Genomic DNA, 27,743 nt, shown 5'->3' with positions numbered 1-27,743 from the left:
TCTGCCTTTTTGTGTGCTGTACAAATCATTATGAGGTGTAACACCCAAATAAGCTTGTATAATCAAATGGTTACATACTGTTATTTAACAAGATAAATTATTGCCTTCATTATTATGGCTGAAAACATTTGACCAAGTCTAGGAAGAGTGTGGGTTTTTACAATGTAAATTCAGAAGCGAGGGATGGCTTAGAATACAATTTGAATGAACCTCATTTGCTTAATATGAATGCTACAACTGAATCCTTTTCTTAAATAGCATGCATAATTCTCTATTTAAACTGGGAAAAAAAAACCCCTTAGACTTACAAAAAAGGTCTGTCTAAAGTTAACAAAAGAAAGGAAACTCAGAGGTTAGGACTGATACTGTGCTTAACTCACATTGCTATGAACATCTTTTCAGGGAAATTGTGAGTATGTGGCACTTGTATCATCTAACCTGTGCTTGAAATGTCAAAATACCCTTCACACAAAACTGTATAAAAATGCATAGGAAATACCATCCACTGCTAATGTGGCTGGACACAGGATTAATGGGGTTCAAAGCAGAATCAGACCCCAAGAGATTCCTACTCTTTCTAGTCTTTTACCTAGAGGAGGAGATGGCCCTTGCCTAAGAATTCAGAGTTGGCAGAAGATCCTCTTTTTTAAATACTCATTTGTTTCCTTGAGGTTCAGACCATCTCTGCTGTCATAGCAGGCCTACGTAAGCCGGTCTGGATCTAGATGCTGTCTCCAGATCCCTGCTTCTGGCAAATGGAGTTTGTATTTTACACATATTCAGGCACATACTTATGTTTCTGCTGAAGCATTTTGTGCATGCCATCAGCCTTATCCTGCTTGTCCAAACCATGATCGTTTCACTGCAGAGTTCTGCACTGAATGTAAACTCAAATAGTAAAGAAGGTTGGAATTATGTGAGGAATATACTTGCTTTCCTGAAGTTGCAGGTTCCTATCATCATAGACAATATACATGCATGCAAACTGAAATTGCTCCATTAATTGTTATTGTCCCAGCCTGTTCCTGACTGTTATAAGCCACCATTTCTGAACAAGACCTTGATCTCTGTTAAACTAGTATAAATCTGGAGTAATTCACAAGGCTTAACTGGAAGTCCTTCAACTTACGTATGTAGAACTGAAATCAAAATCTGACCCACTGCGTATGTTGCAGTATAAGAAAAGAAAGCAAACCAAACCAAACAAAATTGTCAGTGAATAATGAAGATTTCTTTCACATATGAACTTTACACTTTATGCCTTACATTCTTCAGTTTTCATGTTCTGGGGGAAGAGTTTTCTTTATAAAAAGTCAAAAACAAATAGAAAAAAAACCCATAATTTTGAATTTCCAGAATTGTTTCTACATGTGGGAGTGAAAACTGTAAATTTTGATCTTTTATTAGTAGAATATTCTAAAATCTTGAATTAAACATTTTTTTTGCTTCTTAATTAAACTGATATTATCCATATTAGCTCTTTCACTGATGAAAATCCAGTTGAGTTAGCAAGTTATGCAGTTGCCAGTCCAAAGCTTCACTAAAAGATGTTCCTGACTCACATGGTATATTTTAATGATACATTTTATATTTGGGTCCAATTAGCAGGCATTTGCCAAACACAGATATGTCAGTAATTCTCTACTAAACAGGCACAAGGTTGTCATACGTTATCCTGGCACGGTGGAAAATTATGTCACTTTAATAATGTTTCTTAATGCATTAAATTAAGGTAGAAGGAGAGCTGTATGAGATTGAAATACTTATAACCAGACTTTTCTGTATTACTTAGGCAAAGGAATATCAGATCGCTAACCATTTCCTAAATCAGCTTTCTGAAGCATATTCTCTCAGAGATGTCTGCTGTCCAGAGGTCATTCCTCCTATACAAGATTATTCCATCAACTTTGAATCATATGAGCAGTTATGACAGAAGGGGTTGGCTCAGAAACCTTCACTAGTTTATGCTTTATTACATTTTTCTAGCTAACTACTGTGCTTCATTTTGTGTGTCGGGTATTCTTTTCTGTTGTTCTTATAAAATGAGTAAATGTGCTTGGTTACTTGTACCAGGAATAGCACACTTAGCTAATGGACCACAGTCCCCAGTCTATCTGACTATGTGGTAGCCCCTTGTGTCTTTTTTGTACCAGCACCTGTTTTTAAATAAATGTGGGGTTTGGTTTATTTGGTCACATCAATGGGAGTCAAGTAGTATATATATATACTTCGATAGATATTAGCACATGTCTACATTTCTGCAGTATAACGGCACAATCTAAATCAATTAATGTCACACAATACAGTGGAATATGATCAATGACAGTTACAGGTTGGTTTTTTTTTTCACTGACAGTAACGATATGTACCGTGAAATCTTGCCCTTCACTTCATCGTAAGAGAGAATGCACCGTTCTCTGTGGAACTTTATTCCTGCTGATCTTACACATATTAAAAAGTCTCTTATTACTGACAGCTTTTTATTGCTAGTGGCATATGTGGCTGCAGCATTAGATTGGATACTTAGATCTCCGTAGGGCACCTGGACCTCCTGAATAAGTTATGCCTTGATGTCATCCTGCTGTTGCAAAGAGTCATCCTGCTGGAGAGCATTCTCTGTACTGCACCTCCTCATTTGGGAGGAAAATTGTGATTGGCTGCTCTGTATTATGCAAAACAATACGTTTGCAAAAGGTTTCATAGCACATATGACATCTGAACTGTAGGACAGAGAGAGATTTCTAGCACCATTAAACAGCTCCTTGCAGTTACTGTTACACTGAGAGGTTTCTATTTTAGGTAACTGCTGTTTTGATGTTCCATCCCTGTTATCCCAGAGGGTCTTCCCTGCCTTTTTCCACATGGCACTGTTTTGGGGGGAGAATCACTATTTCTTTCTCTTAATTTATAACCAATGGAATGGAATTTCAAGGGTCAGAAACAGGTTTTGCCTTTAGAGGTGTATAGAGAAATGCCCATTCTGTCAGCATAAGAATATACATACGTGTGCTCTAAAGATGATTTTTTTTAATTTTCCTTTTTTTTTTTTTTTTCCCCAAGCAGGATAAAAAAAGCTTTGAACAAAAACCAAGGAACATCTTTTATTCTAATTATAACAATATGTTTTCACTTTCAGTACTGCTTTCAAATACTCAAGGAGAAGCACAGACCAACTCTTAACTCCATATTCAACAGCATTCAGCTCCAGTTTCAGCACTTAGCCAAATCAAGCTTACGCTTATGATAAGTTGGAGTAATTCAAATTTCCTCCCAAGCCCTGATGCATTTACAAACTAAATGAATATTATTAAATTGTACATTTTGGCATAAAAATGACATACAAAATGCCAAAAGACATTTTCTATTCTCTCTTGTTATATATTCACAGAGAAAATATAAACCAATTGTAGATGCTTTGCTTGGAGTTGTTGGCTCTTGCAGTACCAAAGATAACAAGGATTTTGACAGCAGCCTTCGGCAAAATGGAAGAAAGATAGAGAAAACAGAGCACGCATGGCCCAGATTTTTTTCATCAGGAAAGGAATGTTAAAGAATAATTTGAATTTCTGGTGTGCTATTTTCCATTATCAAAGTAGAAAGGGTGAACATACTCAGAACAAATTGATATGTACTTAGAAGCATGGTGTCACCGTTTGGCCCACATGTAGAAAAGTGTCAGAAGACTTTTCCCATTGTCTACAACTCAGGGGAGCATGTAGTAATCTAAATGTTGAACTGGAAGTCCAAGGAGCTAGAGTTCCAGCAATCTGTGACCTAATTTCTGTTTTGCCCAAATGTGTGAATGCAGGCTGAGAGAAACAAACTAGAATGAAACTTTCCCTGCCCTTCAACTCTGATTCTAGGTGACAGCTATAATTTCTTCATCTGTGTTCCTGAAGCACAAGGCACTTCTGTGTTAGTTTTCCTGCAGTTCGCCTCATTGAGGACCATCTCATTAGGTCAGGCTCAGTTGTTTGTAAAGAAGCCTTTTAATAGTATCATCTGAAACACACACACAAAAATCAAATTGAAATATAGAGCCCAGTAACACCAGTACAACAATGAAACGCGCTCACAAAAATAGTTTTCCATTCCAGACTTTGGGTCGGAAAGGATGTACTCCAGTGACCTGGCTCCATTCCCAGGACTTCAGCATCTGTAAGAGTCATAGCCCAGGTTCAAGCCTTGAAGGAGGAGAGCAGTATATTGAACACTCCAGCACTAAGTCACCTACAGCATTCATATGACCTTCACGCTGTTAAAGACAGTATGGTGAAATAGGCTGCTGGGTCAGCAGCAACACTAGACCCAAAGCATGTTCTTGTGTCCATGAACGATCAGCATCTTCAAAATCCTCCAGTAAATCTCCAGGTTTATGAACTCTTGAAGTTTTTTTACATACCTCAGAATATCTAATACTTTTAAAAAGCCCTGTTTCCTGAAGTCATGTGAAGAGCTAAGAAGCATCAAGTTATTTTGTTACATTGTTACTTTTAGATATCCTGATGAGGAAGAAAATGGGAAAAATAGTGAAGACTCAAAACCCATAAGGAAAATAAACCAAAAAAGTGATAATGCCAAAATTTTGTAGTGTTTAGGAAAATGGACTTGAAAGTTTTGAAAATTTGGATTTTCTAATATTACATTTCTGTACTAGTTGATGGTTTTTCTTGCTGCCTTCATATCAGGTTCTTCTAAATCCATGTTTAACTGTCTCAGTAGCTGGTATGAGCTGTGAATGACCATCTCAAAGGTGGCTGTCTGGTGCTTGCTTCGTTATACTTACGTTTCTATGTCGTGCTCATTCCCTCGTAAGGCCCCGCCTCTTATCCCTCTCTAACAGTTTCTCGCCTCTTCCCCAGTATGTGATGCTGCTGTGGAGACTGCTCCTGTGCTCGAGCACTCTGTGTGGTTCTTTGCCTAATGCAAATATTTCTGCATAGGTGTTAAACAGCTCAAGTGTCTGAGTTATGCTCTAGCGCTCAGCTTTTACATAGTACTATATGGAAGCAGCAGAAACAAATCCAGTACAATTGAGAAGTGTAATGATTAGGCAGATTGATGAGCAACTAGCTGATACTGTGAAGAGAGACTTATTATTACAATTAACATTTTGCTGACTCTACACCTTTCCTATGTCAAGCATTAGGCATAGGGTACATTTCTTTATTAATACAAGTGTTATCAAACTATTAAGCGTGGACTAAGGATTTGCTTCAGATGAAGTATGATATCATAGTTCACCGTGCTCTTTTCAAAAGGTCATGAAATATATCAATTATTGTGATGTGTATGAGATCTGCAGCAGAGGTTCTTCAGAGGGTTAATTGTTACTTTAGGTTACAGATTCTGCTAACCATGAAAACATAAAAAAAAATTAAGGAGATGCTTTCAGATGAGTAGTATTATTCTCTGGCTATCCATTTATATAAAGGCCCAATGGTGAACAGAGACTGGGCAAAGCGTGGATCCTCCTGTATGTGGGGAATGCAGTAGGAGTCCAAATCCCCCAGACAGTAGCAGGACAGGATCTGATACTCAGAATGCAAGAAAATGAAAAAAACAGCCAGATGAATTTCTGTGTCCTTCTGCTTTTCTGGATTGTAACACATGGGGAGGAATACGATTGGAACACAACTGAGTTTTCAGCATATCTGCCTATGGTCCCTGTAGGTAAAAGATTTCTCCCAAAGTACTCCTTTTGTGTTGTATCAGTGATTGTCATTGAACATGACTTTATCTGGGGTGAGCTGCTGAATGTTCAGGACTCTCTGAGTTCAATTAGAACTTGCATTAACAAAATGAAAGTGCTGAATTATTAAATAGTGCACATTATATGAAACAGCTACCAATTTAAAACAACTGAAGTTAAACACAGAAGTTCCAGTCCTCTAAAAACAGTATTACAGCCTGGAATTTAAATGCAATGACTGGACTCCTCTATTCAAGAGCACAATAATGAATTTCAGCCATAGCAGGGCCTTTGCAGTACCATTTTTAATATGACATAGAATTTTGAATCCACAGAACTTAAAGCTCAGCTTTATCACTGTATGTTCCCTCTCTCTGTAATTACAAGCATTTGGCAAGATGTTTCTTCTTAATATAGTTATGATAAAAACATAATACTTGGTCTTTCATTACTATTGCATGAGGTAGACTTTTTGCTGTTTTTCTCTCAAGCTTCTCTATACAAATATGGACATCTATTGAGACTGCTTTTCTATTCTGATAAAAATTGAAAAAGATTTTCAGAGAAAATACGTCTGTATTTGCAATGCTGATTTTTTGCTCAGTCTGTTGCCACCATACATGCACAGGTTTGGGAGAAAACCTTTGCAAGTTTTCCTTCTCTTCCTCTTACCCATTCTCTGCTTACCAAACAGTGTCTTCAAGGCAAACAGGCATCAGAAAGCAACTGATGCATCTGAATCCAAATTAATCCAGTTCAGGGCCATACTAGCTCTACTTTTGGGAGACCTAGTCAAGGGCAAGACAGTCTTTCACATAGCTACAAGGCATGAAAGGACATAGTGCTGCACCAGTGAGTTTTGTCCTGGGGTTCAGGTGGGAGCCATCTCAGATGCAGTGGTCCGCACAGTTCCTCATTGCTTTTTGAAGTGGTTCTTTCATCAGCAGCTTTTGAAGTGGGCGGAGTGTGTTGAATGTGGGATGTCTGCGTGCAAGAGAGCACAGACTGCAGGTCTGTCAAGACTTTTTTGCAGGGTCAAGTGAGCTGAAGCAGTTCTTCGTGTCTTCAATCCCAGCAAGTATGTACTCTGCAGAATCTTACCATTACCAGTAGGATTCATTTGACATGATAACACACAACATGCATGGTAAGCATGATTAACAGCAGGGTATTCACAGAGCGTGAAACGCCAGAAATTGCCCTGTGACATTTTCCTTCTATAGACACCTGTTTGTACTGTGTTGGAAGAAAATTGAAAGCAGAGCTGTTAAAAAACCAGGGTAGAGTTGAAACCCCTCTCTGCTGGAAAATACTGTTTACTGAAGCTACTTTTTTGTAAAACATGTTTTGATTTTAATGAAATATCTTAGTTCAACTTTTATAGAGTGAGGAGTTTCCAACTGCTGTTATTAAATGACTTTTTCTTTCAAAATGCAATTTATGTTAGAGGGTTTTTAAAAATAGAATAAATCAAAACAAAATATTTTAAGTTGTTGACGTAAAACATTTGGTTCACAATAATTAAAAACACTTTTGAAAACAAACACTTTAACTTTTTATCCCAATTTGGGACATATCTCCCTCCTTTTTTCTTTTTCTGAAATGTTATAAAGGTTTCATTGGAGGAAAAAAAAAAATCACTTATTGCCCTTTTTAGCTTGCTTAAGTGCCTATGAAGCCTAACTTTTCATTGCCACCTGTTCAGAACAGACCTTTTGACTCCTCTTTTAGATTGAGATCAGCTCTTTGGTCCATCTTCTTCATCATTCTTATCCTTATGATCTCACCCAGCTTACAGGAGAAGAAAAGGAATAGTTTTGCTACCATCATTAAGATTCATTTTAACAGACATTTTGGGAACAAACAGAATATTTTACAGAACTCTATGCCAAAATATCATCCCTATCAATGAGAGATTCCAGTCTAAGATGAATGCTTGAAGACAGCCGGTGAATAACATGGACATGTGAAGAGGAGCAGTGAGGAAAAACAGGAGTAGAATGCCTGTGTGTTGTGGTGGAACCAGTGATTCCGTGAACAGAGTAGGAAGACTGGGCAGAAGAGGGAGCAGAGACGGAGACCTTTGCAAAGAGAGTCAGAGGCTGATGTCTGCAAATGAAGTAGGATTTGATAATGAAGAGTGAGGTGTGTACTGGAGGTTCTTTAAGGTACTGGAGGTTCTTTAAGGTGAGGCCACATAGTGTATATGGAGAAATGGGACCAGAAGAATGCTAAGGAAGGAGTGATGTAGACAAAGTCATTGGTAGGTTTTCTGGGAGGCACCACTGCATAGATGCCTGCTCCTCACTCCAGAGAAGTCTTCTGGTGGCAGGAAGGGCAGAGGAAGCAATCTGTCTTGCTAAAGAATAAGGCAAGAATGGAAAAATGTGCACTCCAGAAGTTCTGTGACGAAGGGGCCTTATGGTGTCTGGGTTATTTCTAGAGTTGCAGAAATCCACAGGGCTAGAAATGATGACAGAGCTGCTTTTGTAATTGCTGGGGAAACATCCCACCCACTTCTTGTCCCCAGAGGACATTCTGGATTCAAAGACTGGCAATCCATACTGGATAACGTCTCTGAATAACTTGTTTTGCATGAAGAATAGCCACCTGGCATCCCTGGAGGTACTGAGAACAGGATAATTCAGCAAAAGAGAAAGGGATTGATGTGGGTGGTGTTCATGCAATTTCTCTGAAGAGCATCTACCTTAGATATGCCAGGTTCTATGTCTTGGGAGAGTAGTAGAAAAGTGGGAGCTGAAATTCTTTGCTGGGCCTCTGAAGGAATGTTGGAAATTTGGACTTGGAAGTTTGAGTTCATTGAGCTCACTAGTGTCCTTTGAACCTGTCAGTGTTGTATCACTTCCAGACCTTTGTAAACCAGATTTCAGTGTTGAGTTGACCAACCACATACAGGCCATGTCTGGCAGGATTAGCACAGTGTTAGTTTTCACCTTCTTTAAAATACAGAACAAATAGTTCATTTATTGAGGAAACAAGCAAACTGTTTTCTTTTGGCTGTTTCTCCTGCTGCCTGATGAAGCTCATCTGTGGTGAAATAAATATTAGACATAAATCCCAATAGAAGTAAACACATCTTTTCTTAATAACCCTCACATTTAGTCAAATTATTTAAAAGGTTCCAGATGCTTAATCTGTTGCTAATTTGTTCATTCTTATTTGAAATTAAATGAAATTATTTTATTTCTGAAAGGAATGATCCATCTTATTATTCACATGAATATATGGTCTTAGTTCTGTTATAATCCTATAGGTTCAGTTAAGCATTTCTATGAATGTGAGAGAAATGCAATAAGCATCTAGCAATAAGCAATATGTGATGCAGTTAGAATACCTCCATCTATTTGCAGTTGGTGAATTTTGCACAGTACCAATCCCATGAACTATGTAAACTGGTAGTAGCATAATTTCACAAAAAAGGAAAGCAAGAGAGCACATAATACGTAATAATCTTCAGGACTTCAGGGAATTTGAATTAATTGTAGGAGTAGATTCCGCTTTAGTCATCAGATGTGTCTGGGGCAAGGATACTGCATTATCTTGCATAAAAGGACCAGAGAACAAGCTCCAAAAGTTGGGAAGAATACATTTCCAACCTGAAACCATAGCCCACTAATTAAACTCAGTGACTTGCATGTGTTTGTGTATTTAGTTTGTGGGGCTTGATGGGAAGGCTTTGTGCTCATAAACCCTCTAGGTGAGCATCTTCTCCTGCAGCATCTCTGTCCTACAGTTCCTGAGGAGTCATGGACTAGTGAAAAACTATGGGATGAAGGGAGAATTCAGCTCCCTCAGAAGAAGGAGGAGATGAAGCTTACTCAGCAAAAACAACTCCTAAAGCAGGAGCTGGTGTCTGAGACATCAGACATTTCCTTTATTCCCTCAGCCAATGTCAGATAAGAAAGTTTTGTGGACTTGCTGATTTGGATGGGCTGTAGTCTGTTGGGCTGATATTACTAGGTCTGAACCTCTGGGTAGTCATGGTTGTGTTTAGGACATGGAGCTCTGAGGCCCTGAGCAATCATTTTGTTAGAGTAGTGTCTAAGTTGCAAGACTCTGTAGATTTAGCACCAATTTTTTTGTCCTGATATCAAGTGACAGGATGCCTTAGATCATTGATTCAGAATCTTGGTTTATTGGAAGGCATATTTGCTTGCGTGTAAGGTCTACAGGCCAGCTCTCCTTGCTTTGTTCGGGTCAAGGACACATGTTACACAAACTTGTATACAAAAGTTATTCCCCTGAAATGGTGCTACCATTGTTGTATTTGCTCACATGAGATAGTGTATGGATACGTGATGAGAGAATCGCTTAATGTGTGATAGTACCTCTACTCACATCCTTTCAGTAACCACTGGTAATGACTTCAATTTTTAATTTCTCTTACTGGTAATTTGAGCAAAATACCTGAGATTTATTAGCATTTGATATTTTTCTGAAGAACAAGAAAAAGAAATAGAAAAAGTTCTCAGTAGTTTAAATGAGTTTAAGACCACAAAGGTCATAAGCATCACAGAAAAAAAAAACAAACAAAGCAGTAATTAAGCTTAGAAGGGAATCCATGAAGACATCTAGTTCACTCACTGTGCTCCCAAGCAGGACCCAGTGTCATGTTTGCCAGATGTTTCTTTAATCTGTTCTTAAAATCTTCAGTAATGAAGATGCCACAGCCTCCTTAGGGAACTTGTCCCAGGCCTTACCTATGCCTGTCTGAAGGATTGAAGGATTTACTGTTCCAAGGCTTTTCGTCATGTGCAATCTAAGTCTTCCTGGCAGTAATTTAAGCCCCTACTTACTTTTTACCCCTATCAGCAACAGACATGAAGACTGTTAATCTATTTCCTTTACATACATTTCTTTTAAAAAACTTTTTTTGCTTTAATTTTGATATAATCTGATTTCCTCTAATACCCGTCATAGAATTTCACTAAATGAATCCTGCAACAAATCCATAACAACTGATCGAACTAAAACAAATAGAAAATCATAGAAAAGCATATGGTCTTGATTTCAAAAGTGCAAATAATGGAGAATTCCTAAGTATTTCTAGATTCCAAAGATCTCTTTCCCTCCTTCCCTTGTCTCTGCAGGTGTACCAGTGAACAATGCATGTTCTATCAAGGGTGAAAAACAAACATGCCCTTTGCCTTTTGAAAGAGGTCAGGCACGTAGAATGAAACATGAGCGAGGTCTCTACACAAGTTCTCTCTGCCCCTGTACTGCCTTTCCTCCCGTTAACTCATGGTTGAATGGAAAGTTCAGAGCCTGACTGTACTACATAGTGAGGCAATCTGGGGAGACTTTATTTTATCTCATTGGGGAACATGACTGGTTTGTGTATGTGTATTTAATGATAATATGAAGCTCCGACATTTCAGTAGATGCCTGTCAGAGGTCTGGTTGTCCACATCACAGGCCACTTAGCTGAAACTTCATCCAAAGACAAACCAGCAGTGTAGGTGGCCTAGGCCATATCCGTCACCTTCACTTCAGCCACATATCATATGCTAGTCAGAGGAATGGGACATGTAATAGAAGCCTTTATATCAGATTTGTGTCAACAGAGGATTCCCAACAAATCCCTGCAATTTTCCCTTGGACAGAGTCTACCTTGAAAATCTTCCAGCAGTTCAGTGCAAAGTAGTTGCAGCAAATGAGAGGATCAGTCTGCATGTGGCTGGGAACTTTGAGGAAATACTACATCGATGACTTCACACTGAAAGCTGTTTTCCAGAAGAAACTTTTTTCTTAACTTTTGTTGAAATTTGGTTATAACATAGGGTTTAAAGGCAAGATTCCATATCACTGAAAATGCTTTGAGGTCTTTGGAATGTAAGTCGGGACAGTGTCAGAGTAAGAAGAGTTGTAAATAAGCATTGTTTGCGTGGCACTCTTACATTCTCCCATGCTCTGCCGTAGGAGCTCTGAGTCTTCTCCACAGGCCAGTGCAGTGGGTGGTGATGTCCCATGATGCAAAAGAGATTTCATTAGTCTCAAACCACAGAAGGTGCATGGCAATAAAATGCTGCACAAGAGGCCTCCCTTGTAGCCTTGCCTCTGATTGGAAGGTGTCTATTTCTCCTAAGTATTTCTGTCCCTCTTCCCACAGCTTAACTAAATGACCTAGTTTATGAATAATCTTAGTAACAGGATCTTGACCACTTTCTGTGACAGCACCAGAAGTTCAGAAAATCTTCTGCTTGGTACGGGAACTTTAAGCAAGTCTCTGAGGGGAAATGGAGCACCCCAAATCACCCTGTTCAACTCATGACTCTTTCCAGAGGTCCTCTCGGTGGCCTCATAGCCAGTCATCTTGGGGATCCTTTCTCTAGTTCTAGAAATAGCTGCTAGAAATAACACAGGTAGGGTCAGCTCAGGTCCATGCTCACCCAATGGTATTTAGGTACCCATACTATTCTTGCTCTCTCCTGTGTGTAAACAACGGCTATAAAGGCAGCGTCATCCCTTGCTATATGGGAATGCCAGAGATTTTTTTTTAACCCAATGCGTTAGAGGGCTGATTTTTTGCATGTCACTCACTTAGTTCGCTGTGCGGAATTCAAATATGTCAAATTTACTCCCATGCAGATTGTGCATGCTTTAAAACATTCATCTCTTCACTACCTGTGAGGAAGACCCAAGTATTACCACCAGTTCTATTCTCTCCAGATTCAATTTCACGCAATAACTCACTACTCTCCAAGAATCTATTTAATATAAATTTTTTCTTTGCTGAGCATTATTGCTGTTTCCAATTATTTTCCTAGTTGTATCAGCCTTAATTCGTCCTGCTTGAATCTTGTTCTATTTCATGGTTGTTTTTTTGACTTCTCAACAGCCTAGTATTTAAGTCTCTGTCCTCTTCACTATTCACAACCTCTCCTAATTTAGTATCATCTGCAAATTCAATTGACGTGACTTTCAGAGTCATTGCTATGTTAAATATAGGACAAACAGTATACTGATCTCTGACTAGATACTACATCACAGTTTCAAGTATAGATTGCCACTACTTCCAACATTTTTCTGGTATGGGACTACAGAAATATATTTTGTTGATGTACCTACTCCATTTTCGTTAATGACAGGAAAGAATCAGACAAACATTTTCAAGACAATGAGATGTGACACAATGATTCCCACTGTTTCCAATTTTGCCCACTTCTTTTATATTAAATCCAACTGGGGCATATCAAGGCAACTTCAGTAGATCTACATTTTACTGCCAACTACCAACAGAACTATTTCTCAAAGAGAAAAGAAAAGACAAATCATCTGGGGTGCTGGTGGGAAGGAGCTCCCTGGAGATCTTTTGTGTGTTTCCTATATAGTTCTAGCACGTATATACAGTTTCAATAAATATTACATAATTCAGCCTAGTGTATAGGTAGTTATTATTTACCTGTTTGGAAATCAGAGAGGATTTGGAATTAAAGTACTAGGAACTTTTGCTCTTAATCTTATATTCAGATCTGGGAGATCTAAACAAGTTTGGGTGAAGTTGTTGTTGGCTTAGTGGAAAGCAGTTAAGATGTGTCAGTCAGCTTTGGTCTAGTATCTCTACACCCTTGTGTTGAAAAAAAAAAACAAACAAACCCCAACCCCCCCAAAACCACACCAAAAAAAACCCCACCAAAAAAATCAAGTGATTAGGCATTGTGATTTGGTGGTTTGAAACTCCAGCTTTAGAAGCACTGGAAAGTATTGTACTTCATGAGAAGTGACTGCCAATTTTATGTCAAAAAAGTATATAATTTACAAAACTAAATTTATCATTAAATTTACATTTTGGAAAAACAAAAATTCATACAAATGCTGATGGTTGTAACTCCCTGAAATCACAGCTCTCAAAAGTCTAAAGATAATGTTAATAGTACTATGATATATGTCTCTCATTAATCTTCCAACTCCACTCATCTCTGATTTCTGTCTTCACCTTCCAGTGTTTCATTGACATCTCCTTCTTACTATTCTATACCCTTTCACTCTTGTCTTGGGTTTTGGGGGGAGGCTTTGTGTGTGTGTGTGTAGATACGGGGGTGTTCATTATGGATATCTACTCAGTATAGACTTTCTCCAAAATCAACCAAAAGAAATACTCTTCCTAGACATGGGCTCAGACGAATAGCCAGGTTGGGCTCTCTGAGTCTTCCCTCTGGAAGTGCCTCTTTCTGCACTAACTGCAGAGGAAGGTGGTAACAATTACTCCCGCTATACCGAAGCAAGGCTTTGTGAGTACCTGCTCCCCTCCTACTGCTTTGGTCTGCGTAGCACGTCTGGTGTCTCTGCTTCCCACCTCCCAGTCCCTGTTCATTTTGTGTGCTCACAGTATGGTGATGCATTATCTAGTATTGGTCAAAGAGATAATGCACAAATGGTACACTGATAAATTTCACTGTCTGGCCTTAAACAGTCAAGTAGAACGGCTCAGCGGGAGAAAGCGCATGGGCAGGACTCCTGTACCTCTGAAATGTGTCCTTTTTGGAGCAGCCGGGGAGAGCGCTGAAGGCTTCTTTGCTCTTGTACCCCTCCTCATCCTTCCAGTCTTCCATTTGTTGACTGTTTACCCAGAACTCTTCTCTGCACATCATCTATATATTATTGGCAAAAGTTTGCCTTTGTAGATTGTGTTTTGCAATCAAGTGTCAATTTTTGTAGCATATCCAAATGTTAGAGTACAAATTTAGTTAACATTTTACAGTTGGCAATAAATGCTCTGGAGTAAGGGAAAGAATCTAGCATAGCCACATCCCCTTTTAATTCTTTCTTTGCTTCTCAAACATTTCATTACCAACTTAAAATTGTTACTAAAATTTACACCACTTCACTTTCCTCTGCTGTTGGCATGGTCACAGTTTGTGTAAGCTAAATTTGAAATTGCAACGAAAGGAAACCGATAATGTGTTGCATGCCTTTTTCTCACACTTTGTGTGGGGATAAGTGGCTTCACATGGTGTAAGACAATGGAGAATCTGGTTTTAAGTGTGCAATGCCAAAGCCTTGGGGTGAGATTCTGCTTCATTGAAGTCACTGGGAATTTTGCAATTGATTTCACAGGAGCAAGAGTTTCAGCCTAGATTCTTCAAGCTAGGACACTAGCCCAGAGTTGGGCCAGACAAGCTTCATGGAAACATAGAAGGGACATCTTTCCTCAGAGTCTAGCACTAAATGCATCTCATCCAGAACTCAAATCATATGCTCAGTTAATTTTTTTAATTGTGTTCCCTTCACATTAAGCGAACTAATACATGCAGTTTAGAAAAGTAACAAGACTATTAAATGTTGCTAAGAGACTCCCACATAAAGAATTGTAATTTGAGCTTTGTGAATTGCAAAATTGCCAACTGGCTTAGTTCCACTGGGCCCAAGTTGCTTATATTAAAGTGTATAATGGTGACTGAATGAGTGATTTTACAGATAAATTTCAGGTAAACTGTTATCTATCTTAGACAAATAGACTTGAAGTTACAAAAGTTAACATAATTTGGACCTTTTTATATTCTAGGGAGAGATACTGCAAGTAGTTGGGTGTCTGATTGTGTAACCAACACCTTTTAAAAGGACTTACACAGAGAATATAGTCCTATACTTAAAATAATTTACAGACAGAAACTTTTAAAATCACTGCCAGTATTAAAATAATACTGAATTATGGGAACTAGTAAAGGTCATTTGTTTGCTGAAAAATTATCCTGGATAAATTATTTTGAAATGTGCTGTATTTATTATTCCATTAACTTCTCTATCAGTGTTCACAGTTTACATGGAAAGTGTGAAACCAGATTGACTATTAGAGTAATGGTGCTCTGGATTTCAGGGTACAAAGTGGTTGAAAATCCAGTCAACTCCAGGACAATGTAAGGTAGTGAGTATTGCTGATAATTGATTTTTTTCTAAAGCCACTCGTTGAAACTTGCCTTGTTCTCCCTTTTTAACATGTCCAATAGGTCTGTGTCTAGTCAATATGAACGTGTATTAAATTTTTCTGATCACACAAATTAAAGTGGGCACGTCTGCCTTAGAATCTGTCTTCCTTGTGCATGACCTTATAAGCATCTTTTAAAGCCATGCGTGGCATTTCATTACCTTCTTTGAGAAAGTTCAGGAGTTACACTAAAACCCCCAAATTGAGCAGGTGACAGGCTATCCCTTCCTGCCACAAACTTAATTTGTGGCATTCCACTACCGTCTTCCCCACTACTGCAACAGGCCTGTGTACCACTGTCAGTCAGTTGCTTTGGAAATCCCACCAGATGTCGAAGTGTATTTGTACATCTGGCCCTTTGCCTTCTCAGGATCAGACTCATTATGATTTATTAATCATCTACAAAGGCCATTGATAAACAATGAATATTTATGACTACAGATGTAACCCTATTGTTTGTGTAAATTATAGTGTTTTTCTGGTAATGTTCTGAATGGCTTCAAGTTTACATAAATAATTCATACTTTTAAAGCCATATGTTAAACTGTCATTGTAAAAAAAGAAGTGCTGCCAGTTTTCACTTGAACCATATGTAAATATCAAGAAGTTGATTTTAAACAGTGATATAAAGACTAAGCACCTTAATGCTATTTACACAATAATGATTGCAATATGCTACAATGCACTAGATGCATTAAGATGAGTATCAAAGGCAAAATAAGTTTTCAATACAGCAGAGAAAGGAACCATTTTTATTTCTGCATAAATTACAGTGTATTAAATTAACCCAGTCTAGCTTTACAAATTTAAATTACAGTGATAGCAGACCTCCAGCCTTTTGTCATTGTTTCTAAGTGAATGAAGCAGCTTGAAATACTTCCCTGAAACTACTGCAAGGAGCATTAATTTTTTATCTTTGAAACGAAGGTAGAATTTTTAGTAACATTGTCATATGTGTATGTGATTTTGAGATCTTCTGACACTACCTGTCTACATACCCTACAGCTAATAGTTGTCTCCTGATATAATCTAGGTACATGCTGTTGCTGCAGAGGGAAAATCAGTAAGAAATCTAGTTGGCATGTTGCAGCTTACCCTTATTCCATCAGTACTGGCATGGTTGGGTTAATGGCCACATTCACCATGCCTTGGAGAACTCAATAATAGATTTTGTCTATGAACTGTAGCTCATATCTCAGTTCTAATTTAATAATCAGAGCTAGTTTTTGTAAAGGTATTCATTGCATGCATGCGATACACACACACACGCACACTTAAGTGTGTACGTATATATCTCTCTCTCAAGTGGTGTATATATATACACGTTGAGAAAGTTCGGAATACAGTGTTAAGACTGATAAGGACTAGAAAGTACTTGGATTTGCGGATCCTCTCCTTTGTTCCGCCAGCGCCTCTGTTGACAGAGAAGAGGCCGGTGTCTTCTTTTCCTGTGCTCCATGACTGGAAGTATGCCCCTCACCTAACACAGTAACCGTCACACCGTGTGTCTGGCCCCGTGGTTGTATCTCAAGGCACAGGGACTTGGCTACTTACACATGCTTCCGTAAGCCTTGTTATGTGAAAGGCCAAGTGAGTGGCCCGTGTCAGAGCTGTAGCCTGTGGGAGATTTGTTTCCAGTCACATCACAGGGGAAGAAACCCAGCTGTGGGCCTGACAGATTGTTCCCATTCTGAGCGAGTGGTCTAAGCTAGCAGAAAAGCCAAGAGGTGGCCTGATCACAGTTTGTAAGAACCTACAGCCAAACCCCAAAATCTGCCAGTAGATGCTCTTAACTGACAAAGTTGCAGCTGAATGTCAAGGCTGGAAGATGCAGATAGGCAAATTCAGCTTGGAAATAAGCCATACATTTTCAACAGCTAGGATAATTAGCAATTGGAATGACCTAATAAGGCTTGTGACTGACTGTTCATCACAGAAATGCGCAAACTGTAATTAGAGGTTTCTCTAAAAAAAAAATGTTAGTTAAAACTCATTTATTATCCTTACAGCAAAAATCATCTCAAGGAAGTTCTGTGGTTACAAAGGAGACCAAGACTGGATGGTTAAAAATAACATTACTTAGCCTTAAGTTCCATTAATCTCCATGATCCTAGTACTGTGCCTTTCACACACTTCTCATAGCTCTCTATTGTGCATTGCTTCCACAAATGATTTACAGTGTGTCCATTAAGCTCCACTGAAAGCTATCGGAGTGTCTGTGCTATTCTGCATGTTTCAAAGACAGCAAAAAGTTTTTAATTAAAGGCTTTGCAGTCCTTCAGCTGGCTCCAAATGAGTCTTGGCAGTTTGTTTTTGGTGTGCAAGCCTGAAACAGAACATTGCTCACAAAACAGAGCCATCTTTACTGTTAAAATGCCCTTACTGCTCTCTAAGTGAGAAGAATAGAAAATGTTGTTCTCTCTTTTAATGGGTCTTAAACCAAAAGCTCTTTCAGCTTCTGTGGGAGTGTGAAGGTAGAACTCTAAGGGAGAGATACAGACTGGGACAGACACAGGCACTGGCAGATGCCCAGGCTGGCAGCAGTTTTGTCGTTCCTCTCAGAAGTGTGAGGGCTAGTGGTTCCTGAGACAGGCTGGAACAGTCCTGTGAACTTGTCCAGCTTCTTAGCTGTAATTACCAGGCCACGGCAAGACCCCAGAAATGCTGATGTGCCTCCATTGTGCCTCTTTTTGTGTCTCTACCCTGGAATCAATTGTCTTCCAAAACTGCACCTCTGCAGGCTTTTTCTAGCTCTTAAATTCTTTTAACCTCCAAATAGCTCTGAAGTATCCTTTTCTCCTTGCCTTCCTCTTATTTCATGCCCAAAATAAAATTATAGGGACCCTTTATTTCAGAAGAAGCTCATTTCATTCCTTGTCTTGAACCTGCAATATACATGCAATATTTTGGGTGTTACGCAAATACAGAAGAGCTGTATTGGATAACACAATTCTTATTTCTAGATGCTCATTTGGACAGCACAGTTTTTACACAAATTAAAGCTTTTGTTTCTACTAAGAAAAGTGCAGTTATAAAAAGGGCATTTTTGTGTTTGATGCTTCCTGGGCATACTTAGAGATGAACTTCTGGATTCTGTCATTAGAAATAGAATTCTGCAGCTTTTTGCTGTCACTAGCTGTGCAAGACCCTAGGGAGCAGAGAGAGAGGTCCTGGATTCTGTTCTTCCCCGAGCATCTTTTATAAGTTCCAGTCAATTATTGCAGCTCTGTGCAAGTCCAGTGAAGTCATTGGGGTTGCCCAGGTGCAACTGCACTGAAGAGCCTGAATTTCAGAACTGGGGTTACAAAGCAGGATGCAGAAGAGAGAAGGTATGTTGCTTCACCCCCCAAGTGCAGGTTGAGCTGGCATGGCTGATGGCTAGAAACACCTGCTTCGAGGAGGTGTTCTCTTGTGGGAAAATATAAATAAATAACTGAAATACTTGTGATCTGAGCGAACTGGCTGTGGTTTAATTCACAGAGAAGCATAGAACTGTTTTCACAAAGCCGCTTGGTGCTGTCCAAGTGCAGTATATTTCCAGGTTTCCACAGCTCAGAGGCCCACCTGAGGATGCAGAGCTGCACGTGTTGGATCTTTGCCACATTAGGTAACTCATAAGGAACTAAACCACCCAGCAAAACCTAGATGGTGCTAATATTTTTTCTTTTCTGTTATTTTTTAATTATTTTTTTTATTTTCTAATCAGAAAGAATTGTATTCCTACAAGGAACACATTCAACACCACATTAAACATTAAAACAGGAACACATCACTACACCCAGAACAACTGTTTTTTTCCTCCAATACAATTGCAAATACATCATTGCATTTAAAGAAACTGAAAGAAGGATTTTTAAATATAACTTTTAGTTTGTCTTGTTCACCACAAAAATATAATCTCTATCGTGAGGTTTTCTGTTTGCATTTAAATATTTCCCTGCAATACACTTTGTCTTGGGGAATATTCCACAGTGTAACATATCTGTCATTGAGATTGTTCTTCAGATGATCAGTTCCATCTTGTTAAGTCAATAAATACATACACCTCTTGGGCCTCTCCAGATAGATTCCCTGCCAGCTTTGCTGAGTTTTCATCAACCTTCAGGAAAGCTTTCCTACCCCTGTCTAAAACCTAGGCGATGTTCTGTCATGCACGTTGTTGGTTAGAATGGGGTATGTGCCGTATCTTATGAGAAATCTATGAATGAATTCCAGTAACTTAGAATGAACCACACTCGCTGCAGTGTGCAAGTGTAATATTTTGATCACAGGCAAGGTGTTCTTGATACCTCACAGTACAGACTTTTAGCGGCTAGATGGCACTATTGCCAGAGAGTAGAATCAGGTGCAATAGAAAACACCACGCGAATTTACAGGTTTGCTTTTCTTAGCAACAGCTGTGACAGAAGGTAGCTTTCAGCTGCCTACTATATTGATTTACATTTCAGAATTTGGTTTGTGCCATATATGCTGTCTAACTCAGTAATATTTTCATCCAGCTTTTTCTTTCTTCTTGTAACAGCATAGCAACTCAGTCGTGTTGTTCAGATCTCCCTTTGGCTAAGGGCTACAGAGAATGGCAAACTCATGGCAGAGTCACCTCAGGTTAAAGGAAACACGTGCATGAAGAGAAAGCTGCCTAGATGGCATGCTGACCTTCTCTTCCTTCCTTTTTCCATTTGTCCCTTCCCATGAACATCCTCCCCTCTCTCCTCTTCCTAAATCCCCCCCTTTGTGTCATTCATTGCAAGAAGGGACTGGGAAACCACTGCCAGGGTGTCTGTCGCTCCACTGAGCTCTGTTCAACCCGCACTGCCTTGTTCAGTGTGCAAAAGAAAACATGATTTTCCTTATGCCGTTGCACCAACACCATAGATGTACTGGGTGCCAGTGCCCAGGCTCTGGGAAGGCATGTATAAGGAAGGGTAAAATGCTGCCTGGAAGCGAGGAAAGAGGGGAAAAAAATGTAAGAAACAGCCCTGCTAGCAAAAGGTGAGAGCAGGAGGAGGGGAGGAGGTGCTCAAGGTGCCTGAGCAGAGATTCCCCTGCAGCCCCTTGAGAACCCACGCTGGAGCAAGTTTATCCTGAAGGACTGCAGCCCGTGGAAGGGCCCAGGCTGGAGCAGGGGAACAGTGTGAGGAGGCAGGAGCAGCAGAGAGGAGCTGTTATGGACTGACCCCATAACCCAGCATTCCCCATCCTTCTGCTTGGGGAGGGAGATAGAGGAGTCAGGAATGAAGGACTGAACTTGGCCCTGGAAACAAGTTGGGAGGGAGGTAAAGTGGATAGTGATAAATTAGATTAATTTTCCCCAGGTCAAGTCTCGTTTGCCCATGATAGCAATCGGTAAGTTGTCTTCCTGTCTTTACCTCAACCCACAAGGTTTTTCGTTTTAATTTCCCCCCCCCATCCTGTTGAGGAGGGAGAGTGAGAGAACGGCTGGGTGGGCATCTAGCAGTCAGCCAAGGTCAACCCACCACAAGAGAAAGAAGTATTTTTGTCCTGTTCAGCAAGGTAATTTTTTTTGCAGGCAGTCCATATTTCATTTAGTTATTCCCAGTAATAAATTGGAATTTTAAGAATCGGTTGGCTTCTAAATCTTTATTCCAGGAACTTATCTTACTGAACTCATCAGGCACAAAGTGCTTTTGAAAAGCAATAATTTACATAAAACAAGAATTCAAGTGCTAAACCTAGGGCATCCAAAATGACTGGTGATGCTAGATACCTCTTTGTTCTTAACACACATGCTGAGATGAAAGAGGGAAAACACTCTTATAACTGTAGTCCTTAAACTCTCCTGAAGTTGGGACCCTTGAATGGATTAATCCTAATGTCTCTTAATGCTTAAAAATGTAGGCTTAGGCACACCTTAGTTTCTGATATTCATCTCTAAAAGTACATGTCAATCATTTAATCATTTCTCAATTTTCCTATTTTTTCTTCTTCTTTCCTGTAACTCTCCAGTTCTGTTTTACTAAAAAAAAAAAAAAAAAGGGGGGGGGCAGGGCAAATAGCTATTTCTTTTTCATAATGGACAACTGTTTCTTAAGGTATTCGCTGATTTCTCAGTTTTGTAAGTTGCTGAGGTGTTATCGGGAGTCTTCCAGCATATGATTTTTTTTTTTTGACTTGGAAAGCCAGTAAATCATGTCAGAATCCTGGCTGATGTTTCAAAATACAGTAAATGTCTTACATCACCAGAAATATTGAACAAAAAATCCCCAAACATGAAAAACCCTAATCACTTTGCCACTCAGGATTTGGCGAGCATGATTCATGATATGTGAAAGTTTGATCTTGATATTATGATTTCTTATTTTCCAAAATTCTTACTGCTAGAGACATTTTTTAAGTAATTTTCTTGGTAATTTTTGTCTCTTCCTGGCCCTTTTGTAGAAATTACAGTTTTCTCTTTCCACCTCAGTATGGTTATAAAAGATTTTCTTCTTTCCTTTAACTGCTTTGGCTAGCATTAACTCATTCTGTTGTTTTGATTCTTTAGTGTTTTTCCCTTAGTGAAACTGTTAGACATGGTGTCCTTCAGGCCTTCTTGGAGTATAATCACTTAGACCTTCTTTATGTCCTGTATAATTGCTGAGTGGTAAAAGCCAAAATGAAATGAAATGCATCTGTGCTTTCACAGAAATGCTTTTTAAAGTAGCCTTCCAGCTAAATGATGGACTCCATTTATGTACTGTATGGAGTATTTATGTACTGCATACATTGGGCCAAATTATTTGTGCTCCTGCTTGGGTTTGCTATGACCCAGTCCTGCCAGCATTCTCCCAAAGGAGACGTGCTTAACTTGTCTGTTTGAACAGCTGAGCTGAGAAGAGGGGATGCTGAGTAATACTCCTTCCCACAGTGTTTGAGGCACTACCACAATGGCAATGTTTGTGTAGACAGGATCACGTCTTAGGTCTAATTCCACATCCCAGTAAACTCCGTGAGATAATTCACGGCTGCATTTCTGCACTTGGAGTATATACTGCGCTACTAGTATATACTAGTGCTACTTTGGGAAAGCCTTTTACAAAGGCATGATACTCCCAGATTTTTATTTTTATCTGAGGACAATTGTGCCTTAGAAATGGTTTATTTGAAACCTTTGACCTGAATTCTAATCTGATTTAAATTCATTTAAATTCAGAATAACTCTGGGTTAACTCCAATGTAAGTGAAGTGCTAGTCCATGGGATAGCAACGGTAGTTCACAGAAATGCAAACAGCAGCTGGCTCTGTGTCCTTAGTTAATTTGATTATATAGTTTTAGTTTAACTTAAACAAAAAGTAATGACCTTATTATTATTTTAAGAAACCTATTTTGAGAGCAGGGAATCATATTTCCTACATAAATCCATTTTCAAATATCTTCTATAGATGTACACGTTGCTAGAGATGGAATTGAGTTTTTGTGGGGAGAGTTAAAGCATACTGGATTTCACTGACCACAGTTGCTTTAAATTACGCAATGAGGAGAGAGATGCTGTTTGCACATGAAGAAAACAAGGTTGGCAGCAGAGATCACAGAGGGGACTTGCTTTCATGGTTTCTTTTTACTGTGGACCAAGTACCAGCAGAAGGATTGGGGTGTCTTTGCAAGAATTATCTTAGGGGCCACATTTGGCTAAGGTAACCATCAGACATAAAATCTGGGTTCAATGGTAGTAAGCATTCTTTTAATGATTTCTGTCTCAAGCACTATCCTTCTGAAGTTTTACAAGAAGAAATTAAAAATAAATTGTTGAATCTTACTTTGCCTAAATGTAAATTAAGGTGAATCTCAGGGCTTTCTCCTAATATTATGAAATTTAGTAAGAGCTGAAAACATTTTTTAAATATTAAAATCATAGTTACGTATGATATTTTCTGATTTTTGCAGACATTTTCTCTATGTCTTATTTACCCTCTTGTCTCTCAAATTAAAGTCTGCTTTAAAATAGCAGTGTTCTAAATCTTCTAATCATCTTCAAAATTACAAGAGGAGTAGGGGAATTGAGAATGTTTTTCGATAACAGATCTTATGAACTCTAACATTTGCTATTGTACAGTTCTGTAATGTCTGTTGTTTTATCTTTGTGTTTTGTCACAGGATGAAAGGGAGAAGCTGACATGGAGTGACCGTATGCCTGGATATGCAGCAAACTTTGGATTGATTTTATTTATGGTAATATAATCTGCATTTCTATGCATGTATTAGGTGTGAGAAACTTTGCAATGAGCATCTTGAGTGGAATCCTGAATCGGTGTTCTCAAAGATGCTAAAAATCTGAAGAAAGCTGGGGCTGTAACCTACAGTTTGTGAGAAATACATGTCCTACTAGGAAGATTCACAGAGCTCAATGCCTACCTCCAGCCTTATTCTCTTTTTCCGAAGCCTGCTTATGAGAGGGCTGTTGGCTGGATGACTTGCTGCAATGGCAGCAGCTCATTACTAGATGCTGTCTCTCCCACAGGGTTTCTGCTCCGTCCTTCATTATCTGATGGAGGGAAGCCCACTGCGTATTTGCTTGTGTGCACAGTATTGGGGATGCTCTGTCAGAATGACATTTAGAAGTGTCGAGCCTACTGAACAGGTGACATACAGGTGAAGTAAATCTGTTGCTGAGAAGTATTTCTCCAACACGCGTTCAGGGATGGACTATACCATAGTCGAGGAAGAACGTGGTATACAATCCTCACTTGAGAACAAGAATAAGGTGTGCGGGTCAGCCATCTGTAAAGTGTGGACACCACTGTCCTAGCAAAATTTCCAACAGACCATAAACACATCATCAAGCTGCTAGACTTTGTAAACAGCAATAGGAAAGCCTCACTAACAAACCTTAAATTACGTTGTCAAGGATCCCATTACCCCTCTGGTTACAGAAATTACTGAATGAAAGCATGTATTCGCATCTAGAGCCAGCATAAAATGGCAGTGAAATATGCCGGTTTACACCACAGGAGCATCTGACATGGGAAATTAACTTAGGGACTAAATTATTTTAAAATACTTCAGTGTATTTCTAATTTACTGGAATTTGCATATACTGCAACAGATGTCCAGTGAAGATTTAAATTTTTTTTCTGACAATCAAACCCATTTTATATTCACATTGAAGTCAAATTAATGTCGGCATTTTTATAAATATATGTGTATATATTTATGAAGATATATGTATTGTATGTGAAGTATATTTTCTGTTCATATTAGGTGTGTCATGCATATATATATATGTACTTACAACATTTTGACTGACTTTACCGTCCTGAGGCCATACCAAACATTTGCTTTTTAGACAGAACCTCTAACTGGCATCAGTTGGGACTTTGCTTAAAGCAGAGTATACTGAGAATGACTAAGCATATAGCCCCGATTTAGCTTTTACAAGTCATTCTTGTGCAGACAAGGTGCTTACATGTGCTCTTGACTTTAACCACATGTTTAAATCTCCCCTAAGCATGAGCTTAAAGTGCTTTCCTGAGTCATAGCCTATGTATTACACTCCCTGCTTACTGTAACATCTGAGAGAGATTTATAAAGTTAAAATGTAGAGCTCCGATTCTTCAGCTTCTGTTAGTGACTAGTGGAACTCTGCTGGCTTTCACCCTTTGGAGAAGTGGCCACAATGATTTTTTTAGACTATTTTGAGCATTAGTAAGATGTAAGCACCTACAGGAGACAACTTACAAACCACACATGAAATTCAAGTCAGCCGTTGATGAGGCAGAGCCAGCTCTGCTTTCCTATGTGGAGATTACAATCTGCTCTTTACTGTATGTGATGTTTCTTTGTTTTCTGCTAGATTAGTTAAACAGGGATTGGAAACACCAGACTAAAGTTTGTTGTCAGTCTGTGCAATAGAATTGCACTGAGGAATCTAAGTTGGGCTCATCTACCTCGGTTGTTATTATTCACACAGACTAAGTTTTTTAGCCATAAGCACTACATACATAGTAGGTGATGAAATCTTGAATTTACGTGTGTGTGTGCATATGTACAGGACACAGACACAGAAGACTTAGACACAGATGTGCACACACATGTGCTGCAATTTCTAGTGCTGCAGAAGTGATTGTTGAATTTTTAATACTACCTTTTCCAGGCCCAAAGGGTCTGGTGGCACAAACCCATAGGCATTTTCCATGAAGATGCCTACATTGCTATAGAATGATGCTGTTGTGTTCTGTCTCTCCTCCCCCCAGCTTTACTTGCCATACTTTCCTTTAAAATTCTTGACGTTGCTAACAGTTTTCTTATTGTAAAACCTTTTCTCTTTATTTTTCATTTGTGTACTTCTTTTGTGTGCTTCACTTTTGTGAATCTTTTTTCAAGAACTGTGTTGTGTTTTGTTGTTTTGGGTTTGTTTTTTGTTTTTTTTTCCTTTCTGGCTTTTCTCCTGTCTTTATTAAGCTAGGCATGCTGTTTGTTTCTTTAAAAGTGCAGGCTGAAAAAATGTTTGGTTTGGTTCTCTTGCCCAATTGGTCTTCATGTTTTATACCACCAAATAATTCCAATAATTATTTTACATATTTATGGATGCTTTAAAATCTGGTCACAGTTCTTTTGTTGTACACAAAGCCTCACTCGACTGCAGAGGGGGCAGAAGATCCAACCTTGATTTAAGCAATGTCTTTTGCAGGGGTTTCAGAACAGAAGTTCAGAAGTCTTATTTTTGCCCAGTAAGACCAGTGTTAACAGGAGGTCTAGACTCAGCTGGGCATATACAAGTTTGGCTTGGGTACGATTAGTAATAACATATGTCACAGTTTAGAAACTGCATATTTAGAAGGTACATATTCTGACAAAGATTTCTGAGTATGTGACAAAAACGTTGGTAGCCATTGGAAGAGAGCAGGGTGTCATGGAGCAATGCCATCACTTGAGCTTTTCTTTTGGTTCATTGTGTTTGGTTCAGTCAGAGGAAGGAAGAAAAGCAATTAGTGTCATGGCACAAGAGTTCAGCCTTTGCCTTCGTTGGACCCTATTGCCCTATTCTTACTCACATGGCATAATACTTGACTCTGGAATAGCCCTACTGGGGAGCCAAAGAACTATTTGGACATTAAATTGTTATCCTACTTGGATGAAGGTAACAGTCTAGCCCACGGGGTTTTATAGCTTCCTTCTCAGATCTAGTATGCTTTCCTGTTTGTCTTCATTCATACCAGGCTCAGTAGGTGACCTTTTCTGCAGCCAATTTTCACATCTGTTTCTAAGCAATTCAGTCCTTGACAGACTCGTTTAGATATTCACTGAAGAAACTGTCTGCCATAGTAGGGGATAGAACTGGCCAGATGAAATGTTGGCAATGACAACAAAACCCACAATAGGCACCTGAACGAACGGTGACCGTCTGATCTGGAATTCGGGCCAAAGAGGTATTTTCAGGAATGGAAAAAATGCTGTGAAGATACAGGAACCCTTCCCTCTCAGAGGCCATCTGGGAAGTGAGAATTATGCTCTCAGTTACCGTGCAGTCCTACAAGCCCTCCTCAATTTTCTCTTGTTGCTAGATGCACAGATAATGAAGACTCCTAAAGGAGTGTTTTTCCATCTGTGTCTAAGCAGATGTTTAAAAACAGCTGGGCAACCAAGGAGCTTCTGAAGCCCTGGTGCTTTTGCAAAACAAATGTCTTTGTTCTTTAAACCAATAAAACATATTTTTTGGTTAAATTTGTATATCTTGTTGTGGCACTGCATGAATTGAAAATGTCACAATAGTGCAAGAGTCTGAGAGTATCTCATCTTCCAGTAATCTTTCCCATTGCTACGGATCCCTTAAATCCTTTGGTCAGCTTTAAGAGTTTGCTATTCAACTTCCATCACCTGAATTTTCCTCTTTCTGTATTTAATGATGACTGTCCTTAATGACTCTTTTTCCTGTACTGTTAAGATACCACCTGTCAGTGGAAGCTTGTGATGGAGACAGGTGTCTATGGAGGCCCAGAGCACTCATCATCTCCAGAATGATGCATATAAGGTTACTTTGGTGTTTTTCCTGTTCCACCACCACAGTAAAAATTTCAAAGAAATCCACAGGGGAAAGAAACAGAAAAAGAGTATTTGGAAAGTGATTAAGAGGAAGGAATCTGTGACCCAAACTGAGAAAAAGAAAA

At 39.0% G+C, this 27,743-nt stretch overlaps 1 protein-coding gene across 1 annotated transcript in view; it reads left to right on the top strand.

Annotated features, from left to right (window-relative positions):
- The window catches only part of ANO2 (anoctamin 2), a 195,529-nt gene that overhangs the window by 123,632 nt on the left and 44,154 nt on the right, over positions 1–27,743 (top strand). The window contains exon 15 of the mRNA XM_075051673.1: positions 23,734–23,808. Within this exon, the coding sequence (XP_074907774.1) occupies positions 23,734–23,808 (75 nt within the window). The remainder of the gene's footprint in view (positions 1–23,733; positions 23,809–27,743) is intronic.

Source organism: Buteo buteo, chromosome 19 (assembly GCF_964188355.1).
Source record: "Buteo buteo chromosome 19, bButBut1.hap1.1, whole genome shotgun sequence".
Classification (NCBI taxonomy): Eukaryota; Metazoa; Chordata; class Aves; order Accipitriformes; family Accipitridae; genus Buteo; species Buteo buteo.
This window is presented reverse-complemented; position numbering and strand designations above follow the sequence as displayed.